This window comes from Callithrix jacchus, chromosome 22 (assembly GCF_049354715.1).
Source record: "Callithrix jacchus isolate 240 chromosome 22, calJac240_pri, whole genome shotgun sequence".
Taxonomy (NCBI): domain Eukaryota; kingdom Metazoa; phylum Chordata; class Mammalia; order Primates; family Cebidae; genus Callithrix; species Callithrix jacchus.
Window position 1 is genome coordinate 6,931,319 of NC_133523.1, and position 23,631 is coordinate 6,954,949.

Here is a 23,631-nt window from a genome sequence, read left to right on the forward strand (position 1 = left end):
ACTTGTGGCCAATAGTTCGAGACCAGCCTGGCCAACATGGTGAAACCCAGTCTCTACTAAAAAAATACAAAACTTAGCTGGGCGTGGTGGTGTGTACCTGTAGTCCCAGCTACTTGGGAGGCTGAGGCAAGAGAATCTCTGGAACCCAGGAGACAGAGGCTGCAGTGAGCCACAATCCTGCTACTCCACTCCAGCCTGGGATAGAGACACTCTATCTCAAAAAAAAAAAAAAAAAAAAAAGAGGCTGGGCATGGTGGCTCACGCCTGTAATCCCAGCACTTTGGGAGGCCGAGGTGGGTGGATCATGAGGTCAGGAGTTCAAGACCAGCCTGGCCAAGATGATGAAACCCTGTCTCTACTAAAAATACAAAAAAAAAAAAAAAAAAATAGTTGGGCATGGTGACATTCGCCTGTAATCCCAGCTACTGGGGAGGCTGAGGCAGAGAATTGCTTGAACCCAGGAGGCAGAGGTTGCAGTGAGCCAAGATCACACCACTGCACTCCAGTCTGGGTGACAGAGCAAGACCCTGTCTCAAAAAAAAAAAAAAAAAAAAGGAAAAAAAGGAAACGGTAGGGAAAGAGGATTCCTACCAAAGAGCACAAGGGAACTTGGGGGCAATGCCACGGTTGTAGATGTTGATTGCAATGGTGGTTACATGGCTGTATGGATTAGTTAAAAATCCCAGAACAGTGCACTAAAAAGAATGAATTTACTGTGTATAAATCATATCTCAATTTGTGAAAATCAAAAGAAGAGGCAGCTCAAGGTGGCTCACGCCTGTAATCCCAACACTTTGGGAGGCCAAAGTGGGCACATCACTTGAGTGCAGCCTGGGCAGCATAGACGGACCCATCTTTACAAAAACTAATAATAATAATAATTAATGTTTTAGAAAACAAGATGAAGCTTTAGACTCACTTTAGACTCACTGTAGATAATGAGACTCTACTTCCTGCTTACATGAGATTGGAATGGAAATCAAAGGCAAATCCCAAATTCTGCTTCGCAAACAAGACACAGCAGAAGCAAATAAGGGGCAGCCTCAGATAGAAACTTTATGGCCTATGGCTGTTAGGAGGAGAGTTTTTATTACATGACAGAATATGCCAGTAAGCTATTCTCTGCATCACTGCCAACAGTGTGTGTTATCACTTTTTAATGTTTTAATTACTTTATTTTTTATAAGAGATGGGGTCTTCCTATGTTGGCCAGGTTAGTCTTGAACTCTTTGCCTCAAGCAATCCTTCTGCCTTGGCCTCTCCAAGTGCTTCAATTACAAGCATGAGCCACCATGCCCCGCCAATTACCTTATTTGTACATATTTTATGAGAATGGCTTGAAAGATTTGTTCAACTTTAGAAAATATCATAAGTCAATCAGGTGTGGTGACTCACACCTTTAATGCTAACACTTTGGGAGGCTGAAGCAGGAGGATCACTTGAGCTCAGGAGTTTGAGACCAGCCTGCGCAACACAGTCAGACCCTGTCTCTAAAAAAATAAAATAAAATTAGCCCGGTGTGGTGGCATACGCCTGTTGTCCAGCTACTCCAGTGGCTGAGGTGGGAAGATCAGTTGAGCCTTAGAGGTTGAGGCTACAGTGAGCTGAGCTCATGCCACTGCCCTCCAGCCTGGGTGACAGAGGGAGACCCTGTCTCCAAAAGGAAATATTAGAAATCATAGACAAATTAAGCCAGTAGAAGTTCATAAATAAATTTTCTAATTTCCAATATAATTTCAACTACAATAAGATGATAATCAGATACATTCCTTCTGAAGTTGCTATTGCCACACTCTTAGATTTGAAGTGAACAGCTCCCTATTATCGAAGTTTGCATTCTCTGGGCTTCTGGGAACTATGTTTTCATCATTCTTTGGCTCTTGACTGTGCTTTTCTGAGACTTGCCTGTTCACATCCTTTCTTTGTCTCTCTCTCTTTTTTTTGAGATGGCGTCTCTCTCTGTTGCCCAGGCTGGAGTGCAATGGCATGATCTCAGCTCACTGCCGCAACCTCTGCCTCCCAAGTTCAAGCGATTCTCCTGCCTCAGCCTCCTGAGTACCTGAGACTACAGGTGCCCACCACCACATCCAGCTAATTTTGTATTTTTAGTAGAGACAGGGTTTCATCATGTTGGCCAGGATGGTGTCAAATTTCTGACCTCAAGTGATTTGCCTGCCTCAGCCTCCCAAAGTGCTGGGACTACAGGCAGGAGCCACTGCGCCCGCCCAGATATTCCTTCTTAATCTTCTATTTCTGTGGCATCTTTTTCTTATCAATGTGTGAAACCTATTTGCATATGAAGGTACTAACCCTCCTCCAACAACCCGTTCATCTTTATGTATTGCTTTCGTGTATATTTCTCTGATAACTTATAAAATTATTCTGTTAGTCATATTTAAGATATTTTTACTGTAAGATTTTTAACATATGTTTATATAGGTTGGTTGGTTGGTTGGTTGGTTGGTTTTTAGACGGAGTCTTGCTCTGTTGCCAGGCTGGAGTGCAGTGGCACCATCTCAGCTCACTGCAACCTCCATTTCCCAGTTCAAGCGATTCCCCTGCCTCAGCCTCCCGAGTAGCCGGGACTACAGGCATGCGCCACCACACCTAGTTAATTTTTTGTATTTTAGTAGAGACAGGGTTTCTCCTGACCTCATGATCCGACCGCCTTGGCCTCCCAAAGTGCTGAGATTACAGGCGTGAGCCACTGTGCTCAGCTTATTTATTTATTTATTTATTGAGACAGGGTCTCGCTCTGTCACCCAGGCTGGAGTGCAGTGGTGAGATCTCAGCTCATTGCAACCTCTGCCTCCTGAGTTCAAGTGATTCTCCTACCTTCTGAGTAGCTGTGATTACAGACACACACCACCACACCTGGTTAATTTTTGTATTTTTAGTAGAGACGGGCTTTCTCTGTGTTGGCCAGACCAGTCTCTAATTCCTAACCTCAAGTGATCCACCTTCCTCAGCCTCCCCTAAGTGCTGGGATTACAGGCGTGGGCTACTATGTCCGTCCACGTTTATATATATTTTTATGTATAAAGTATTTCTGTGTTTTCCTTCATGGCGTCTGAGTTTTCTGTCTTAGTTAAAACACACACACAAAACAATTTCAAATAAAGCATGTTTTCAATCCTAAATTGTAAAAAAGCCTTGTAAATTTCTTCTATGATCTGTATTGCTTTATTTTTCACATTTTATCTTTAATCCATCTGAAATTATGTAGTTTTCAACAGCACAGGAATATTTTGCTATGCCATGTCTCTGTGAAACATGCAAGAAGAGATCAGGTGCCGTGGCTCACATTTGTAATTCCAGCACTTTGGGAGGCCAAGGAGGAAGGATCACTTGAGGCCAGGAGTTTGAGACCAGCCTGGGCAACATAATGAGACCACTCCTTTACAAGAAAAATATAAATGTGGTAGAAGGAAGGGTAAACCTGTGTCTCACATCCCATGGTTCTCACTAACTCACGCTGCTGCCTGGCCTCTATAAGCCTTCCAGCTTTCCATACTGGTCTTTTTTTTTTCTGTTTTTCTTTCTGTGGTCTCTTCCTGGCCAGAGAAGAAGCCACGGGGAAGTGCTGCCTCTGCGTGGCCATCTCGATGATAGCAGCTACGGATGGCAGGAGAAGGCATCTTCCCCTCCCACCTCCAGACAGTCTCCCTCTGTCACCCAGGCTGGAGTGTAGTGGCACCATCTTGGCTCCCTGCAACCTCCACCTCCCAGGTTCAAACGACTCTCCTGCTTCAGCCTCCCCAGTAGCTGGGATTACAGACGTGCGTCATCACACCACGCTAATTTTTTTGTATTTTAAGTAGAGACAAGGTTTCATCATGTTGGCCAGGCTGGCCTCAAACTCCTGACCTTGTGATCCACCCGCCTCAGCCTCTCAAAGTGCTGGGATTACAGGCATGAGCCACCACGCCTGGCCTAAAAAGGGCATCTTTTTTAAAGCTGAAAGCAGAATGGGTTTACAGGCCCTTGCCTAACACCTTCCAGTGGTGGCTCATGTCTGTAATTCCAGCATTCTGGGAGTCTGAGGTGGGAGGAATAAAGCCCACGAGTTTGAGATCAGTCTGGGCAATATGGCAAGACCCTGTCTCTACAAAAAATAAAATAAGGCCAGGCGCGGTGGCTCACACCTGTAATCCTAGCACTTTGGGAGGCCAAGGCAGGTGGATCATCTAAGGTCCAGGGTCCAAGGCCAGTTTGACCAACGTGGTGTAATCCCAGCACCTTGGGTCCCTCCCTGACGGTCCCCCTCCAGCCTGGCTCCAGCCACACCTGCCTCCTCCTGTTCCTCAAACACCCCAGCTCAGTCTTGCCTCCAAGCCTTGGCCCTGGCAGCCTCTACTACCCAGAATAACTTTCCCCCAGATTTTTTTTTTTTAAGACCAGGTCTCACTCTGTCACTCAAGTTAGGGTACAGTGGCACGATCTCAGCTCATTGCAGCCTCCACCTCCTGAGTTCAAGTGATTCTCCTGCCTCAGCCTCGTGAGTAGCTGTGATTACAGGCACCCACCACCACACCCAGCTAATTTTTGTATTTTTAGTAAAGATGGAGTTTCCCCATGTTGGCCAGGCTTGTCTCAAACTTCTGACCTCAGGTGATCTGCCCACCTCGGCCTCCCAAAGTGCTGGGATTACAGGTGTGAGCCCAGCTAGATGTTGATTTATATGCCCAACTTCTTCTGAGCTTACACATCTCAGCTCAAATGGCCTTCCCTGACCTTCCAGCTCAGGCGAACACCTCCCCCACACACTCGGTTGTATCACGCTGTTTACTTCCTGTCACAGCATCTAAATTTATCTCCTAGGTATGTTTCCTGATTGATTCACGGTTTGCCTCCCCCGACTGGAGCTCCTGCAGGGCGAAGGGGGCTTGTGTCTGTCTTGTTCACCGTGATCCCACATCTGCCACAGTGCCTGGGATACAGTAGGTGCTCAATAAATGCGTGTTGCATGAAAGAAATAATCAGTTGGTTACAGAATGAGTGTGTACAAATCTGTGTATGTCTGTGTCTCGTTGGGGCGATTCTGTGGGTGGCCCCGTGTGTGTCCCTGGGGACAGTGTGGTGAGGGCTTTCCAGGTCTGTGTGTTTGCGACTTTGTGGGGTCTCATGGCAACCAGTGTGCAAGGCAGGGTCTCCGTGGGTGTTCTCAGAGGCGGCCAACATCTGCTCTTTGTTGTTGTTTTGTTTGTTTTTTGAGACAGAGTCTCACTCTGTCACTCAGGCTGGAGTGCAGAGGCACAATCTTGGCTTACTGCAACCTCTGCCTCCCGGGTTCAAGCGATTCTCCTGCCTCAGCTTCCTAAGTAGCTGGGATTACAAGTGCCCACCACATCCGGCTAATTTTTATATTTTTAGTAGAGACAGGGTTTCACCATGTTGGCCAGGTTGGTCTCGAACTCCCGACCTCAGGTAATCCACCTGCCTCAGCCTCCCAAAGTGCTGGGATTACAGGTGTGAGACACCGTGCCCGGCCAGCATCTGCTGTGTGTGTGTGTGATCTGTGTGACTGTGATTGTGAGTCCACATGCATATCCAGGCGTGTTTGTTGTGTGTCTACATGCCCGTTCTGCATGTCCACATGGAACTGCATGCTCACATGTGAAGTTGTGCCTGTGAGCACATGTGTCTGTGTTTGCCTCTCCGTGTGTGTGTCCTTGAGCTTCATGTTTTCCAGGAGCTGCAGCCCCGTTGTGCAGAGCGGTTGTGCACTGTTGTGCACATGCATGTGTCTGGTGTCCTCTGTGTGTGGGGGCTCCTATGTCTAGGTGTGCACACTTGCACCTGCCTCTGTAAGTCCCCATGGCTGCGTGTGACCATGTGTGAGGCGTGATTGTGCAGCAGCCCAAGACCAGCTGTGTGCACCGCTGGGCAGTGGTGTGATGGCAAATGCTGAACATCCACCTCTCAAGTGGGGAGCACTGAATTACAGCATTCCAGTTCTCACGGTAAAAATACTCTCACCACAGCCAATTTCAAGTGATGCCGCAGAACTATGAGTCAGAAGGAGACGTGCAGCGGCACACCATTCTACAGCAGTTCTCCAACAGATTCAGTAGACAAAAGCAACCTCCAAAGCATAGATTATGAGGCCAGGCATGGTGGCTCACGCCTGAAATTCCAGCCCTTTGGGAGGCCAAGGTGGGAGGATTGCTTGAGCCCATGAGTTCAAGACCAGCCTGGGCAACAGAGTAAGATCCCTGAGTCTCTACAAAACTAAAAACTAAAAAAAAATAAGATCTAAACTTAGGCTGGGCACAGTGGCTCATGCTTCTAATCCTAGCACTTTGGGAGGCCAGAGCAGGTGGATTGCTTGAGCCCAGGAGTTCAAGACCAGCCTAAGCGATATGGTGAGACCCTGTCTCTACTAAAAATACCCACATACACAAATAGCCAGGCATGGTGATGTGTGCCTCTGGTCCCAGCTACGCAGGAGGCTGAAGTGGGAGGATCACTTCAGCCCAGGGGATGGAGGTTGCAGTGAACCAAAATCATGCCACTGCCCTCCAGCCTGGATGACAGAGTGAGAGCCTGTCTGAACAGAAAAATTATACATGAAAAATTATATCTATGTATATATATATATAAATTATATATAAGTACATATAAAGCATATATATACATGAATTATCTATTTAAGAAACTTAGCTGTGCAGTTTTATATAGTTAAATATAAGTATATATATATATTATACATAAATTATCTATTAAGACTTAGCTGGCATGGTGGCATGTGCCTGTAATCCCAACTACCCAGGAGGCTGAAGCAGAAGGAACATTTGAGTCCAGGAGATTGAGGCTGTGGTGAGCTATGATTTCACCACTGCACTCCAGCCTGAGTGACAGAATGAGGCCCTATCTCTAAAAATAAAATAAACTTTTTTTTTGAAGAGCCAAATCTGAGCATTTCCTACCAACTCCACACTCAGTGGCATCACACTGTAGGTGAAATCAGCCACGCTGGGAGCATTTACACCAGGAGAATCGGCAGTGGTTGTTAAATGTTACCAGCACGCCAGGTTGTTCTGCCAGCTTCCCGGAGCCCACGAAACAGTGTAACCGTGAGTGTTTCCGAGTCTCAGTGCGCACCCACCCGGCTGGGCTTTGACTGGGTGCCTTTGTCTCTACAGATACACATGACTTGCATGTCCCCACATGGTGCTGTCTATACACCCATGTGCCTGGGTGAGGCCCCCACACCCTGTTCCTCTTCAGCAGTTGGTGCCACAGGAAGCTGCTGGGGTGGGGGTTGAGGACGCTGGGCCTCTCCCCAGCTCCCCACCCCTCCTCCCCAAGACACCTGCATGCACAGGGCTGAGGGGTGGGAGCAGGGCTCTCTGCCTCTAGAACCCCCATCCTCTGTGCTCTTCTCAGACCCCTGGATTGGCCAGCAGCTGCGAGCGGCGTAGCAGGCACGCAGGCAAGCCGTTGAGAAAGAGGAAGTCGGGTGCTGTTGGGTCACTCTGTGGTTATCCCAGGCTCTACCCAGCCAGCGGTTCCCTTGGGCCAGCTCAAAACCCTGGCCATAGGTCATGGGGACTGCAGGAGCTGGTAGCCAGGCTGAGTGCGTGCAGGTCGCAAAACCGAGCTCCATCTGGTGAGTACTTATCCTGGGAAGTGCAGAGAGATGGACCCATCAGGAGAGACTGGTTGGCAGTGGGGTCCAGGAAGTCTAGGGGGATAGCGAGCAGACAGACCATCGCTGTCTCTCTCTACCTTGCTGTCACCTTGCTTCCTGAGCGGGTGGGGGATGTTTTTGGCCCTCGCATTCATTGTGCAGAGATTTGTGGTCATAAGGGGTCACCCCAGAGGACTAGGGTCCATGAGGGCCTACTAGGTAAGAAAGGAGGATAGAGTCTGGGCACAGTGGCTCACACCTGTAATCCCAGCAGTTTGGGAGGCAAAGGCAGGCGGATCACTTGAGGTCAAGAGTTTGAGACCATCCTGGCCAACATGGTGAAACCCCATCTCTACTAAAAATACAAAAATTAGCCAGGCGTGGTGGCAGATGCCTGTAATCCCAGCTACTCGGGAGGCTGAGGCAGGAGAATCATTTGAACCTGGGAGGCGGAGGTTGTAGTGAGCTTCTCAGCCTCAAAAAAAAAAGAAAAATAAGAAGAAGAAAAGAAAAAACAAAGAAAGGAGGATGGAGCTCCTCGTAGCCAAGGCCCTCTGCATGGGGCCAGGAGACACAGAGTGAACAGAGAATGTGGGGGCTGCGGCAAAGTCTCGGGAGCCCTTGCACCTTGAACTACAGATTCTGGGACTCTCCCCCCACCACCCTGTCCATGGACCTCCTTGATGCAAATTCTGAATCTACTGTCAAAACAAACTCATACTTAAGGCTGATGGCTGAGAGCCAACTCTGAGACAGTTCTTGTCCTGATCTTCTGAGCATGACATCCAAGGAGCACGACCTTCCACCCAGGCAGTCCTCCTTCAGGCAGGGGCTCTTCTCCTTGGGAGACAACCCCTGGCTCCTCTCGTGGTCCCCTCTTAGGGAGCCCACACAACCACCTGCCTGGGACCGGGTGGGGTGGGGGAGGAAGGCTGTGGTTTGTGCTGGCCACACCCAGGTCTGTTGTTTCCTGCCAGCCCCCCATGCTGCAGGGCAGGCTTCAGGCACCCTGAGGCCTGGAAGGGGGCCTCAGAGCCAGGAGGGATCTAATCTAGAGTGGATGGCTGGGGCCTAAGAGGATGGAACTGGTGACACTGGAAGACGATACTCCAAGGCCAGGTCACCTGCTGTGCTGAGAAAAGAACTTGACAATGAAAGGAGGTCAAGGAAGGGTTGCCCCATAATCAGCCATGTTTAAACTCCCTTGCTGTGACTGGGAGGCCCCCTGGGAGGGCTTCCTGGTAGAGGCAAACTTCCTGGTAGAGTGCCATGAAGAACCAGTAGAATGCCAACTGCAAACCCCTCAGTGCTTCTGGTCTGGGCTGTCTCCCATGTCTCCCTGGGTGCCTGGCCATCCCCCAGCCCATGGCCAGGGATGGACATATGCTGATGCTCGATACTGTTGTAGATGACATGGTGACTGTGTTGGACAGCTGGGCATTCAAATCCCAGTTCCCTGGCCTCTGTGTGGCCTTGGGCAAGTGACTTAACTGCTCTGAGCTTTCGTTTGCTCATCTGTAAAAAGGCTGTTATGAGTTTGTGGTGTGTGTGTATGTGTGTGTGTGTGTGTGTGTGTGTGTGTGTGTGTGAGACAGAGTCTTGCTCTATCATCCAGGCTGGAATGCCGTGGTGCAATATCAGCTCACGGCAACCTCCGCCTCCCAGGTTTAAGCAATTCTCCTGCCTCAGCCACCCAAGTAGCTGAGATTATAAGTGCACCCCACCATGCCCAGCTAACTTTTGTATTTTTAGTAGAGATGAGGTTTCACCATATTGGCCAGGCTGATCTTGAACTCCTGACCTCAGGTGATCTACCTGCTTTGGCCCCCAAAGTGCTGGGATTACAGCCACGAGCCCCTTCACCCTGCCTGTTAGGAAGTTTTGTCTGTGAGATCTTAGCACAGTGTCTGGTATAGAATAGATCAGAAAATATTGTCAGCCTCCCCTATGCCTTCATACTCTGACCTTGTCCCCAAGCCTTCCTTCCTGATCAGATCAGTCCCCACCATCCTTTGAAATGTTCCGTGTCATACAAACACCCATGATGGACCTCAATCTCTAAGGACGTGTGCTAGAGTGGACCCCTTAAGGATCTTATCGACCCACTCCTGTATCACATTCTACTGCATTTTCTTTTCTTTTCTTTTTTTTTTTTTTTTTGAGTCAGAGTGAGACAGAGTTACCCAGGCTGGAGTGCAGTGGTGCAGTCTCGGCTCACTGCAATCTCCACCTCGTGGGTTCAAGCAATTCTCCTGCCTCAGCCTCCCGAGTAGCTGGGATGACAAGTGCATACCACTACACCCAGCTAATTTTTGTAGTTTTAGTAGAGACAGAGTTTCACCATGTTGTCCAGGCTGGTCTTGAACTCCTGACCTCAGGTGATCTGCCCGCCTTGGCCTCCTGAAGTACTGGGATTACCTGTGTAAACTGCCACACCCAGCCTGCTGTATTTTTAACTCTAGCATCTTTATCTCCTGTAGGGCTGTTGCTATTGTCTGTTTTGCTTCTTGTTTTTTTGGTCATGAGGTTCTGTCTCCTAGTATGCCTGGTAGTCTTGGATTAAATGCCAGGCAGGCTTTGTTTGTGAAAACCTTAGAGATCATGTGTGCCTCTTTATGGTGTCTTTCTCCTCCACAGAGGGTTTACTTTGGTTTTAGGAAGGCAGTTAGAGTAAGGGAAGGTCCTTTACTCTGATCATGGCTGCACTGACTTGAAGATGGATTTTGGTTTCAGTGAGGGCTAGTCTATGTCTGGTCCCTCCTTGCTCCTAGTCTGTAGTCTTTTAGGGGTCTCAATCACCTCCTCTTTGTGGGCCCTGAAGTCCAATGTTCATTTCCCCAACGTAAGATTGCTAAGAGCTACACTCAGCTTCTCAGGCTTTGATCTGCTTCCCAGTCACTCAAGAGCTGTGTTCAAATCAACGACTTGCTTGTGAGAGAAGAGCATTGCATTACGTCCTTCTCACTTTCCTAGGTTTCCTTTCTTTTGGCGGTCGGGAGGGAAGAAAGAAAAGAAAAGTAGCCATGCATGGTGCTGGGATTCCACCAGGGGGAATCCCAGCACCTGTAGTCCCAGCTACTCAGGAGGCTGAGGCAGGAGAGTTACTGGAGCCTGGGAAGCAGAGGCTGCAGTGATCCGAGACTGTGCCACTGAACTCCAGCTTGGGAGACAGAACGAGATTCTGTCTAGAAATAAGTAAATAAATAAAATAAAAAAGAGAGGGCCGGGCGCGGTGGCTCACACCTGTAATCCCAGCACTTTGGGAGGCCAAGGCGGGTGGATCACTAGATCAGGAGTTCGAGACCATCCTGGTCAACATGGTGAAACCCCGTCTCTACTAAAAATACAAAAAATTAGCTGGGCATGGTGGCGCGTGCCTGTAATCCCAGCTACTCAGGATGCTGAGGCAGGAGAATTGCCTGAACCTAGGAGGCGGAGGTTGTGGTGAGCCAAGATCGCGCCATTGCACTCCAGCCTGGGTAACAAGAGCGAAACTCCGTCTCAAAAAAAAAGAGAGAGAGAAAGGAAGATGGAAGATGAACCAGGTTAGGAAGGGAGACTTGGAAGGAGCAGACAGAAGAAGGAAGAACTTGTGGCATCATAAGATTTCAAGAAGGGAATAGTCAGAGACGTCCTGTAAGAGGCACACTGAAAAGTCCTCATTGGATTTAGTCCTAAAGAGAGTTACAAGGCTAGGAAGGTGGAAATAGGGCTTCAGTGGCTTGCGGAGTCAAAGAAAGAAAGAGAGAAGGGCAGATAACTCTTTAAGAAGAGAAGCAGGAGACCCAGCCAGGAGGTGAGGAGGGAGGGGTTCTTGATCTTCTCACCAGTGGGGGTGATTTGGGGCTGGGAAGTAATGTAAGGGACTGGAGGACAGCAGGAGGGAGTCACACAGCAAGTACACTGTGGGAGCTGGGATTTGAAGCAGGAATTTTTCAAACACAAGGAGTAAAAATGCAGATAAAGGGGCTTCCACCACCAGGGGGCAGCACCTGCACATTTGAGGGCTCATTGACACACGCACACCCCACACTTGGGTACAGAGGGAAAGGTGGTGTGGCTCAGGCTTGTAATCTCAGCACTTTGGGAAGCTGAGCAGGAGGATCGCTTGCTCCCAGGAGTTTGAGACCAGCCTGGGCAACATAGTGAGACCCCAGCTCTACTAACAAAATACAAAACTTAGTCAGTGTGGTAGCACACACCTGTAGTCCTGCAGTCCTAGCTACTCAAGAGACTGAGGCTGGAGGATCCCCGGAGCCAGGAGTTGGAGGCTGCAGTGAGCTGTGACCGCACCACTGCACTCCAGCCTGGGTGACAGAGGCAGATCCCATCTAAAAAAAAAAAAAAAAAGAAACAGATAAAGACACAAATATGTAAAAACATAAACACAGGCAGACACCAAAAGCACCTCCCAGATACTAGAAACAGATCCTCCAGACACAGATGAGCCATGCAGGTAGATGCAACCCCACAGACACCAATGGGCATTCTCAAACACACACGCACATGGGCACACCCACAGAGACAATCACAGAGACACTTTTAAAGCTATCTAGATAATCAAATACGCCCCCACATTGACAAGCTAATATTTCCAAACTAACCCTTAAACACAGAATGACAAACACAAAAACACGTGCCATCTACACAACATGTAAATGCATCGTGAAACTCACCGAGATGATGGCGCACAGACACACACTCAGACATCTGTGCACACCCAGGCTCCCCGTGGGACCCAGCTGATACTTGTTTTCCCCTAGGACTGTCTTGTCCAGCCAGGGAGACAGGCCTGTAGGACTGGGTTTAGGGGACAGAGGGTGCTAAAGGGCTTGGCTTCTCTTCAAACCAGGGGTCCCTGGGCCCCTGAGCTGTAAACTCCAGCCCCCATGCTGAAGCCCAAGCTTCCATCAGCTGATGCATCTGGCAGTCCTTGGCGGCAGTCTCCGCCCCTCTTACTGGCAGCCCCATCCTGGCAGGGATTCCCAGCCCCGCTCACACTTTTGCTCTCACACGCATGCATGGCCCCCATGGCTGACTCGTTGCTCAACCACTCCTGGCCGGCCTTCTCCAAGCTGTGGCTGAAACGCTGGGCCTTCAAGAGAGGTAAGCAGCTGGCAGTGACCCGCGGGCACCATCCACCCAGGCAGGGATTCTGCCTGCCCACATCCCCCCTCAAGCTTTTTCTTGGCTGGGGCACAGACTCCTCAGACACCGGCCTTGGATTCTATGACCCCCGATTCTCCAGGGCCCCGTGGAATTACCGCGGACTTGTGGGGTCCCTCTTGTTTCAGAGGAAATATCTCCCAAGACTCAGCCAGGAACTTGTCTCAGGAGGTAAATTTGCAGAAAGAAAGCCCGCCCTCTCGACTCAGACGCTGAACAGCCGCAGGGGCAGCCTGTGATTTCCTGGGGGTCCCAGATGCTGTTGGTTTCAGGCCCAGCTGCAGGACAGGCAACTCAGGGCAGAAACAAAAACAAGGGGATTAGAGGCTCTCAGGCACACACCTCCCTCAAACACACACACACACACACACACACACACACACCCCGGCCAGTGCACGCTCTCTCAACCCCCAGGGCCCCCGGGCCTCAGTTGATCGTTATGGGGATGGGGAACACCCTGTATTTTATTATCAAAGGTGTGGGTGAACCGTTATTGCAAAGAGACACTTTTTCTTTGTTATTTTTTGTTTGTTTGTTTTGAGACCCAGTCTCACTCTGTCGCCCAGTCTGGAGTGCAATGGCGCTGTCTCAGCTCACTGCAACCTTCCGCCTCCCAGGTTCAAGTGATTCTCCTGCCTCAGCCTCCTGGGTAGCTGGGATTACAGGCACCTGCCACCACACCTGGCTAATTTTTACATTTTTAGTAGAGATGGGGTTTCACTATGTTGGCCAGGTTGGTCTTGACCTCCTGACCTTGTGATCTGCCCACTTCAGCCTCCCAAAGTGCTGGGATTACAGGCGTGAGCCACCGCACCCAGCCATCAGATACTTCTTAAAGTTAAGGAGTTTAGCCCTTGAAGATAGCCAGATGTCCAGGTATGCAGGGCCTGAGAGGGCAGTGCCGGACAATGTCAGAAGAGCTGGTCATGCCCTCACTGCGTTGTGGGCTTCCTCATTCCCCATTCCCCACTGCCCGTCTGAGCCCCTCCTGGTCAGCCTGCATGACTTGTTAGTCACAGTCACCAACACCTGCGTGAGCCAAGTACTTGTTCAAGGTAGCAGTGAGTTTTCGTGAAGGAGGGGGCCAATGTGAAGATTCATTAGCTCATTCATCCCTCTCCTTGAAGGCTCATGGTGAACAGAGTGCTGGGGTCAGGGAGCAGCTGGGAGTGTCAGGGGTCCCAGGGGCTGGGGTTGGGGGAGAGAGGATGGCCTGGGAACTTGGATGCTACTGAAGAGTAATCATCATGATAGAAGTTGTTGCTAGCTGTTGAGCCCTCATGAAGTTGGGCTCAGAGACGCTGAGTGACTTACTCAAAGTCACACAGCAAGTACACCCTGGAGGAACCAGGATTTGAAGCCAATTCTGTCTGAGGCCACTTTGATGCGTTCTGATCGATGAACAAAACTGCCAGTGTGGGCTGCTGGAGTGCCTGGGGAGGGTTTTTAGATCCAGTGGTGGATGGCAATCCTGAAGCATCAGTGTACCCACCAGGGATCACCAATGTGTCCGCCTGTGACCCAGGTCCAAATGATGTCTGCCCTCTTGTGGTTACTCAGCTCACCCTGTCTCTCTGCCCCAAGCCATTGAGGCTGCAATTTATATGCGAGCAGGTCAGGGAGTGAGTGGTGAGAACTGACAGTGACTCTTACACCCTTTTATGGCTGATGCTACGGGGGCCGGTGGTGGAGGAAGCTGTCTGGGACCTGAATCCCAGCTGATGGACAGCCCCATGGAGACGAGCAGGGGTTGGGGAGCAGCGTGCATCCCCAGCAGATCCCCTTTCCCTGAGGCCTCATGTCTCCTCTGGCTTAGCTCCCCTGGGAGAGTGACTCCCTAATAGTGTGTCTCCTGCCTTTAACACTGGAGAGCAGGAAAGAACGGCCTTTTTGTCACCCTCTTAAGTTCTGTAATTGGCTGTCTGGGCACCTAATAGGAATTTCCTGGGAAAAGGGTGGGGCTGCACTTGGAGAGGCAAGTAAGGCTTGGGAGGGGTGAACTGAGACTTTCAGTGAAGGATCCCAGTGCCCCTTCCCCATCAACTGCTCCTATTACTCATTCTGCTCATGCTTTTTCATTCATTCCTCAGTCTATTGGTGCATGTCTGGTGAGTGCGGTCTGTGCCTCTCTCACCTAGGTTTTCTTCCTGTGTGGCTTTTCTTCTGCAGTTCTGTCCCTCTTCCTTCTACATCTCTTTCCTCCCCCCTCAGAATGCCATTTCCTGAGTGTAATGCATCACTGCCTCTGAACGCTGCCATATAACCTATCCATCCCACTATCTACTCATTCATCCATGCAACCGTGCAGCCATCCAACTATCTATCCAGCCAACCAGCCTATCAGCCAACTCTTCAACCATCTGACCATCCATCCATTCATCCATCAATCTACTATTCCATCCATCCATCCAGCCATCATCCATTCAAACATCCATTCATCCATCTACCCATTCATCCAATTATCTACTCATTCATCCATCCACCTACCCACACATCCACCTATCCAACCATTCATCCATCCATCCATCCATCCACTCATTTATCCATCTGGCCATCCACATACCCACTCATCCATTCAACCATCCACTCATCCATCCATCCATCCATCTATTTACCTACCCATTTATCCATTCACCAGCAAATTTCTGTGCCCAGCCCAACACAGCACAGGATAGTCTGGTGATTGTGAGCCCTTGTTTTGAATTCAGAAATACCCGAATTTGACTCCCAGCTCTACCTCATACTAGATTGGCATGACCTCGGTAAAGGCAGTGCACCTCTCTAAACTCGTTTATACAGAAAGGGAATTTCTATAAACCTGAGGGTCACTGAGGGTCAGTGACAAATGTGATTGGCAATCGTTTGGGGGAATTGTGGTTGGTAATTGGCAGAGCTCAGTCTATGACAATAGGATTAAGGCTTAGCTCATGATATCAGAATCAGGACTCAGCCTATGACACCAGGATTGGGCTCAGTTTATGATGTCAGATCAAGATTCAGTCTATGATACCAGCCTAAGAGCTAAGACTGTGAAGACCGTGACATCAGGATTAGGGCTTAGCCTATGACACTGGAATCAGGGGTCAATATATGACACCAGGATAAAGGCTTAGTCTATGACGCTAGGATGGGGGTTCAGCCTATGATACCAGCCTAAGAGCTAAGACTGTGAAGACCGTGACATCAGGATTAGGGCTTAGCCTATGACACTGGAATCAGGGGTCAATATATGACACCAGGATAAAGGCTTAGTCTGTGACGCTAGGATGGGGGTTCAGTCTATGATACCAACCTAAGAGCTAAGACTTTGAAGACCGTGACATCAGGATTAGGGCTTAGCCTATGACACTGGAATCAGGGGTCAATATATGACACCAGGATAAAGGCTTAGTCTATGACGCTAGGATGGGGGTTCAGTCTATGATCCAAGAATGGGTGCTCAACCAATGACAGCCAGATGAGGTTCAGTCTGTGACATCGGGATCAAGGCTTAGTATATGGCACTAGGATCAAGGCTCAGTCTGTGACACAAAGACTGGGGTTCAATCTGTAAAACTACAGTCAGAGTTGATTCAGTCATTGGAAACTAGAATTAGAGTTGAGTTCATCATCAGGTCAAGTTCAACCTGTTCCTGGGTCAGAAGCTTCCCTATAAAAACAAAACTCAGCCAGGCATGGTGGCTCATGCCTGTAATCTCAGCACTTTGGGAGGATCACCTGAGGTCAGGAGTTTGAGACCAGCCTGGCCAACATTGCAAGACCCTCTCTCTCCTAAAAGTACTAAAATTAGCTGGGCATAGTGGCTCACACCTGTAATCCTAGCACTTTGGGAGGCCAAGACAGGCAGATCACAAGGTCAGGAGTTTGAGATCAGCCTGACCAACATGGTGAAACCCTGTCTCTACTAAAAATACAAAAATTAGCTAGGAGTGATGGTGGGCCCATGTAATCCCAGCTACTCGGGAGGCTGAGGCAGGAGAATCACTTGTACCCAGGAGGTGGAGGTTGCAGTGAGCTGAGATCATGCCATTGCACTCCAGCCTGGGCAACAGATATCTCCAAAAAAGAAAGAAAGAAAGAAAGAAAATAAAGAAATAAATAAAAATACAAAGATTAGCTAGTTGTGGCGGTGCAGGCCTGTAGTCCCAGCTACTCGTCAGGCTGAGGCAAGAGAATCACTTGCCCGGGGCGGGGCGGAGGTTGCGGTGAGCTGGGATGGTGCCACTGCACTCCAGCCAGGGTGACACAACGAGACTGTCTCAGAGAAGAGCTTGCATAACAGCAGTTCCTCAAAAAGGGAAGCACAGATGAGCATGTGCTCCAGCAATTCCCTTCCTGGGTTAACTACCCAAGACAATGGCAAACACACATCAAGGCAAACACCTGTACAGATGATTCATGGCCGCATGATTCAGAGTAACCCAACGGTGGAAACAGCCTGAGTGTCCATCAGCAGAAAAAATGTGGTATCTCCATACAATTGAATAGCATCCAGCCCTAAAACAAATGAAGCACCGACACATGCTACATTATAGGCAAAACTCAAAAGATACGTCAGGTCAAAGCAACAAGCCACAAAAGGCCACATATTATATCATTCCATTTATATGAAATGCTTCGTGGGCAAGGGATATGGACTGGAATTTGTCATTGCTTTGGAGCTGAGCTTCTTGGGACTTATCCATTTCCATCTGCAGGTAGATCCTGGGGCATGTGGCTCCTGGGGGGCTCAACTCTCAGCTCTCTGCTTCTCACTCCTCACCCCCAAAAGAAGAGGCAGCCTCAAGCTCCACTGTGAGAGACTCTCCTACAAATATGGGCATTAGGGCTGGGTGTGGTGGCTCGCACCTGTAATCCTGGCACTTTAGGAGGCTGAGGCAGGAGGATCACTTGAGCTCAGGAGTTTGAGACCAACCTGGGCAACATTGTGAGACCTCATCTCTAAGGGAAAAAAAGAGAGAGAAATAAGCTTATTTTAAAAAGTAGTTTTTAATTTAAAAAAGAAGAAGGCAGCCAGGTGCAGTGGCTCATGCCTGTAATCCCAGCACTTTGGGAGGCTGAGGCGGGCAGATCACCTGAGGTCAAGAGTTCAAAACCAGCCTGGCCAACATGATGAAACCATGACTCTACTAAAAATACAAACGTAGCCAGGTGCAGTGGCGTGCACCTGTAATCCCCGCTACTCGGGAATAAGCAGTAACAGATGCAGAAGCCAGGTCCTGGCTCCCTCAGCCCTCCCAGCCTATCCCTGACACCTTGTTTGTCCTTTCCCCACAGGCTCTGAGCCCAAGTCATGTATCCAGACCTTTGACTCTGGAGCTGTGGCTTCGGCCACCAAGAGCAGCAGCGGATCCTGGAAACCTGAGAACCCAGACCTCTTCTCTGCCATGGGGGATGATCAGGCATGTGTCTGACTGCTGAGATGGGCGGGAGCTGGTGACAGCAGAGGCAGCAAGTCCCCCTTGTTTAGCCTGTGCATTTTCCCAGGCACTTTTTGTACATTATCTCAGGGAACCCTCATCGAAACGTACAAAGTCATTATTATCCTGTTTTACAGATGAGGAAACCAGAATCTGTTCCAGAAGAAGAAGAGGGAGGAAAGGAACAATAGAGGGATGAATGGATGGCTGGGTAGATGGAAGGAAAAAGGAAATCAAGGAAAGATTAGTAGAAGGAAGGAAGGATGGGTGGATGAATGGATGAATGCACAGATGGATGCATGGATGAATAGAAGGGTGGTCGGGTGGATGAATGGATCATGGATGACTAAAAGGAAGGAAGGAAAGGTTGTAAAACTGTGGGTGGATGGATACATGAGTGACGGATGAATAAAAAGAAGGAATCTAGATGGATAGCTGGGTGGGTTGACGGAAGGAAGGAGGATGGATGAATGAAGGAAAGAAGGAAATATGGTTGGATGTTAAAAGGTTGGATGGATGAAAGGAAGGATGGAGGGATGGTTGAATGAATGAGGAGAAAGGTGGGTAGAAGGAAGGAAGGAAGATGAAAAATATGGGTGGATGGATACATGAATAATTGATGAATAAAAGGAAAGAAGAAAGGGAAGGAGGGAAGAAGGAAGGGAGGGAGGGAGGGAGGAAGGAGGGAAGGGGGAAGGAGAAAACGATCTGCTTTATGATTTAGTTGTTACTTTGTTTAAAATCTGCCACTTTTTTACATGACAAAATGGGATCAGGGACACATGCTTGAAACTGCTTTGGTGTATCTCCTTTGCCAATAGACAACAAGATCAGTAACTATTTACATTTTTTAAATAAGCATTTATCCATGTACTAGGAGAAACTGTGCATGGTGAGCCCTTCCAAAGAATGGGGAGCCCTGGGCTGTTTCGCCTCTGGGTTTGATGGGGGATCCCATCCCCCAAAGCTCCCCCTGGGTCTAGTGAGCAGGAGCTTGGATTTGTAGCATCCTCTCTGGAGCGTCAGGGCCAGTGGGGCAGCATTCGATGTTTACTCAGATGCCTGGAAAGGCCCCCACTGGGCTGCCTCTCATCTTTTCTTGCCCAAGATATGTCAGAGGAAAGGTGCAGGCTCAGAGATGAAAGATGAGACACCCCTGTCTCCCTCCCTCAGTGTACCTGCCAGTGGGAGCTGGAACAGCCTGCACTGTGCGGTTACCCACTGCCCTGTTCCACCCCATCTTTGGCCTGGCTCCCACCTCTGCCTCCTCTGAGGGAGGCCAGATGCAGGAGCAAGAAGGAGGGCCGGCCAGGCCAAGAGGCTGTCTCAACGTGTTTATATTTATAGGCGGATGAAAACCAGAGACACAAAAAAACTTTCAGAGGCAGTGACAGAAAAGAGTAGGAGCTTGTCCAGGCACCGGGCGTAGGAATGGAACCATCTGGGGGGTAAGGGGGGAATTTGAAAGGAGGCTGCCGCCCAAGTCACGTGAGGGCCAGCCAGAGCTGGAGCTGTGGCTCTTTAGAAAGAGGCTGGAAAAGGGGGACCTTCGTGATCAAAAGGCAGAGGGAGGAAGAGGAGGCAGAGGAGGAGTCACCAGGGAGGAGGGAGGGAGACAAGGACGGTGGCCGCAAAGGAGAGATTCAAGAAGGCAGGCCGTGAAGCAGTGGAGTGAGTGCTGGGAAAGTGAAACCCACAATTGCAATGCAATCGTGCCGCTGCACCCAGCCTGGGTGACAGAGCGAGATGCTATCTCAAAAAAGCAGATAAAATAGGTTGGGCACGGTGGCTCGTGCCTGTAATCCCAACACTTTGGGAGGCCAAGTTGGGGAGAATCCCCTGAGGTTCAGTGTTTAAGATCATCCTGGCCAACATGGTGAAACCCCATCTCTACTAAAAATTCAAAAATTAGCTGGGCATGGTGGTACGTACCTGTAATCCCAGCTACTTAGGAGGCTGAGGCAGGAGAATCACTTGAACCCAAGAAGCAGAGGTTGCAGTGAGCCAAGATCACACCATTGCACTCCAGCCTGGGCAAGAAGAAGGAAACTCCGTTATAAATAAATAAATAAATGTAAATTGGGCTCAGTGGCTCACGCCTGTAATCCCAGTCTGTAATCCCAGGAAGGCCGAGGAAGGAGGATCACCTGAGGTCAGGTGTTTGAGACCAGCCTGGGCAACATGATGAAACCCCATCTCTACTAAAAATACAAAAATTAGCCAGGCATCACAGTGCATGCCTGCAATCCCTGCTAGTAGAGAGGCCAAGGCACGAGAATCACTTGAATCCAGTAAGCAGAGGTTGCAGTGAGCTGAGATGGCACCGCTGCACTCCAGCCAGGGCGACAGAGTGAGACTCTGTCTCAAAACAAAAAGATAGTATAACATAAATATAAAAATAAAATTACCATATGATCCAGCAATTCCACTTCTGGGTATCTTCCTGGAAGAACTGAGAGCAGGCACTCACAGACATTTGCACACCAATGTTCATAGCAGCGTTATTCACAAGAGCCAACAGATGGAAAGAGCCCAGGTGTCTGTTGATGGATGGAAATAGATGTTTGGTGCTGCAAAGAAAAATCAGCACTGAGACAAAGGACTTTTTAGCAACACAATTTTTACTTCCTGGACTGCAGGAAGGGTACTCTTGCTAGCCATCTTGCCACAAGAGTACAATGAACAAAGGAAAACACACAAATTTATTCCTTACACATCTGGGGTTGTTTTTACTGCTGTGTCTGATCTCCGTTGGCTGGAGCCAGACCTCACAATCTAAACTAAAACCCAATTGGCTAATAATTAAAACTTTTCTAAACAGGTAAAAACAATGAAGAGCTGGGACATGCCCATGAGCCACGTCCAGCACAGAGATCTTGGTTAAAGTACAAAGACAGAGAGTGTACTACGTGCCTGTAAGCATGGCGTGTCTAACAGCTACACAGGATGGGGCTTCACAAAGTTATTACACACTTAAAAGGAACTTTTCTACTTCCCACAATGAGTAAATGTGATGTGGTCCATCCATACAATGGAATATAATCCTTCCTTAAAAAGAAAGGAAATTCTGACACGTGCTGCAATGTGGTGGAACCTTGCGGACGTTATGCTTGTGAAATGAACCAGACGTAAAAGGACAAACACTGTCAGATTCCACTCGTAGGAGGCCTCTGGACTTGTCAGGTTCATAGATTTACTCCCCACCGCCCTGACACTTTTTTTTTTTTTTTTTTTTTGGAGACAGGGTTTTGCTCTGTTCCCCAGTCTGGAGTGCAATAGCATGATCACAGCTCACTGTAGCTTCAACCTCCCAGTATCCAGTGATCCTCCCACCTCAGCCTCCCAAGTAGCTGGGACTACAGGAACATGCCACCATGCCCAGCTCACTTTATAAATGTTGTGGTCTTGCTATGTTGTCCAGGCTGGTCTCAAACTCCTGGGCTCAAGCGATCCTCCAAAATTGGTAGGATTCCAGGGCAGTTCATGGAGACAGAAAGTAGAAGGGTGGAAAGCCGCAGGGGCTGTGGAGGGGAGTGAGGAGGGAGTGTTTCATGGGCACAGAATTTTAGTTTGGGAAGATGAGAAGTTCTGGAGATAGATGGAGATGATGGTTTCACAGCAATGGGAGTGTGCTTAATGATGCTGAACTGGATGCTTAAAAATGGTTAAGATGTGGGCCCAGGCATGGTGGCTCACACCTGTAATCCCAACACTTTGGGAGGCAGAGTTCAGGAGTTGGAGACCAGCCTGACCAACATGGTGAAACCCTATCTCTACTAAAAATAGAAAAATTAGCTGGGCGTGGTGGCTCACATCTGTAATCCCAGCTACTCAGGAAGCTGAGGCAGGAGAATCACTTGAACCAGGGAAGCAGAGGTTGCAGTGAGCTGAGATCGCACTACTGCACTCCAGCCTGGGCAACAGAGCAAGAATCTGCCTCAAAAAAAAAAAAAAAAAAAAAAAAAAGGTTAAGATATGGGCCCAGGCGCTAACGCCTGTAACCTCAACACTTTGGGAGACTGAGGCTGGCAGATCACTTGAGGTCAGGAGTTCAAAACCATCCTGGCCAACATCATGAAATCCCCTCTCTGCTAAAAAAAATATATATATATAAAAATTCACCAGATGTGGTGGCTCATGCCTGTAGTCCCAGCACTTTGGGAGGCTGAGGCAGGTGAATTACCTGAGGTCAGGAGTTTGAGATCAGCCTGGCCAACATGGTAAAAGACCATGTCTCTACTAAAAATGCAAAAACTAGCTTGGTGTTGTGGCAGGCACCTGTAATCCCAGCTACTCAGGAGGCTGAGGAGGGAGTCTCCCTCCCAAGCCAGGATAAGGGTGAGACACTTGCCTTGGACACAAAATTTAAGTAGATGCTTTAAAAAGTCATTAGGATAAATAGTATTCAGGCCAGGGACAGTGGCTCATACCTGTAATCCCAGCATTTCGGAAGGCCAAGGAGGGTGGATAACTTGAGGTCAGGCGTTTGAGACCAGCCTGGCCAACATGGGGAAACCCCATTTCTACTAAAAAAATACAAAAATTTGCCAGGCATGGTGGTGTGCACCTATAATCCCAGCTACTTGGGAGGCTGAGGCAGGAGAATCACTTGAACTGAGGAGGTGGAGGTTGCAGTGAGGTGAGATTGTGCCACTGCACTCCAACCTGGGCAACAAAGTGACACTCTGTCTCAAAACAAACAAACAAAAAGATAAATAATATTCCTGTGCAGCATTTTTCAAAGTTAAGCCAGCTATGGTGGCTCACGCCTGTAGTATCAGCACTTTGGAGGGCTGAGGTGGGCGGATCATGAGATCGGGAGTTCGAGCCTGGCCAACATACTGAAACCCCTTCTCTACTAAAAATACAAAAATTAGCCAGGCGTGGTGGTGGGCACCTGTAATCCCAGCTACTCAGGAGGCTAAGGCAGGAGAATTGCTTGAAATCGGGAGGCGGAGGTTGCAGTGAGCCAAGATCGCACCATTGCACTTGTACTCCAGCCCGGTGACAGTGCGAGACTCCTCCCCCACCCCGAAAAAAAGGGTTCAGGAGATCTTCGAGGAGATACTCCAAGCAGCACAGGGGTAAGATTACAATCCCTGAAACTCCCTGAAATTGCACCGCTAGCATCAAGTGTAACTTACCTCCATGTGGCGATTTTGCAAATAAACAGATGTACTATTTTGTGAGCCTTATTATTATTATCATTTTATAGACAGGGTCTCGCTTTGTTGCCCAGGCTGGAGTGCAGTGGCACGATCATAGCTCAGTACAGCCTCAAACTGCTGGATTCAAGTGATCCTCCCTCGTTAGCCTCCTGAGTAGCTGGGACAACAGGCACACATCACCAGGCTCAGCTAATTTAAAAAAAAAAATTTTTTTTTTTAGACGGAGTCTTGCTGTCACCAGGCT

At 49.0% G+C, this 23,631-nt stretch overlaps 1 protein-coding gene across 2 annotated transcripts in view; it reads left to right on the forward strand.

Annotated features, from left to right (window-relative positions):
• The first annotated feature begins 7,387 nt into the window (after positions 1–7,387).
• The window catches only part of ARHGEF18 (Rho/Rac guanine nucleotide exchange factor 18), a 120,398-nt gene continuing 104,154 nt past the window's right edge, over positions 7,388–23,631 (forward strand). Inside the window, exons 1-2 of one of the 2 annotated variants that reach the window (XM_035287456.3) lie at positions 7,388–7,612; positions 18,077–18,201. In XM_035287456.3, coding sequence (XP_035143347.3) covers positions 18,187–18,201 — 15 coding nt within the window. In that variant the 5' untranslated portion in view covers positions 7,388–7,612; positions 18,077–18,186. Of the gene's footprint in view, positions 7,613–12,630; positions 12,740–18,076; positions 18,202–23,631 lie in introns of those variants that run through there. The other variant, XM_054249491.2, reaches the window with a different exon arrangement.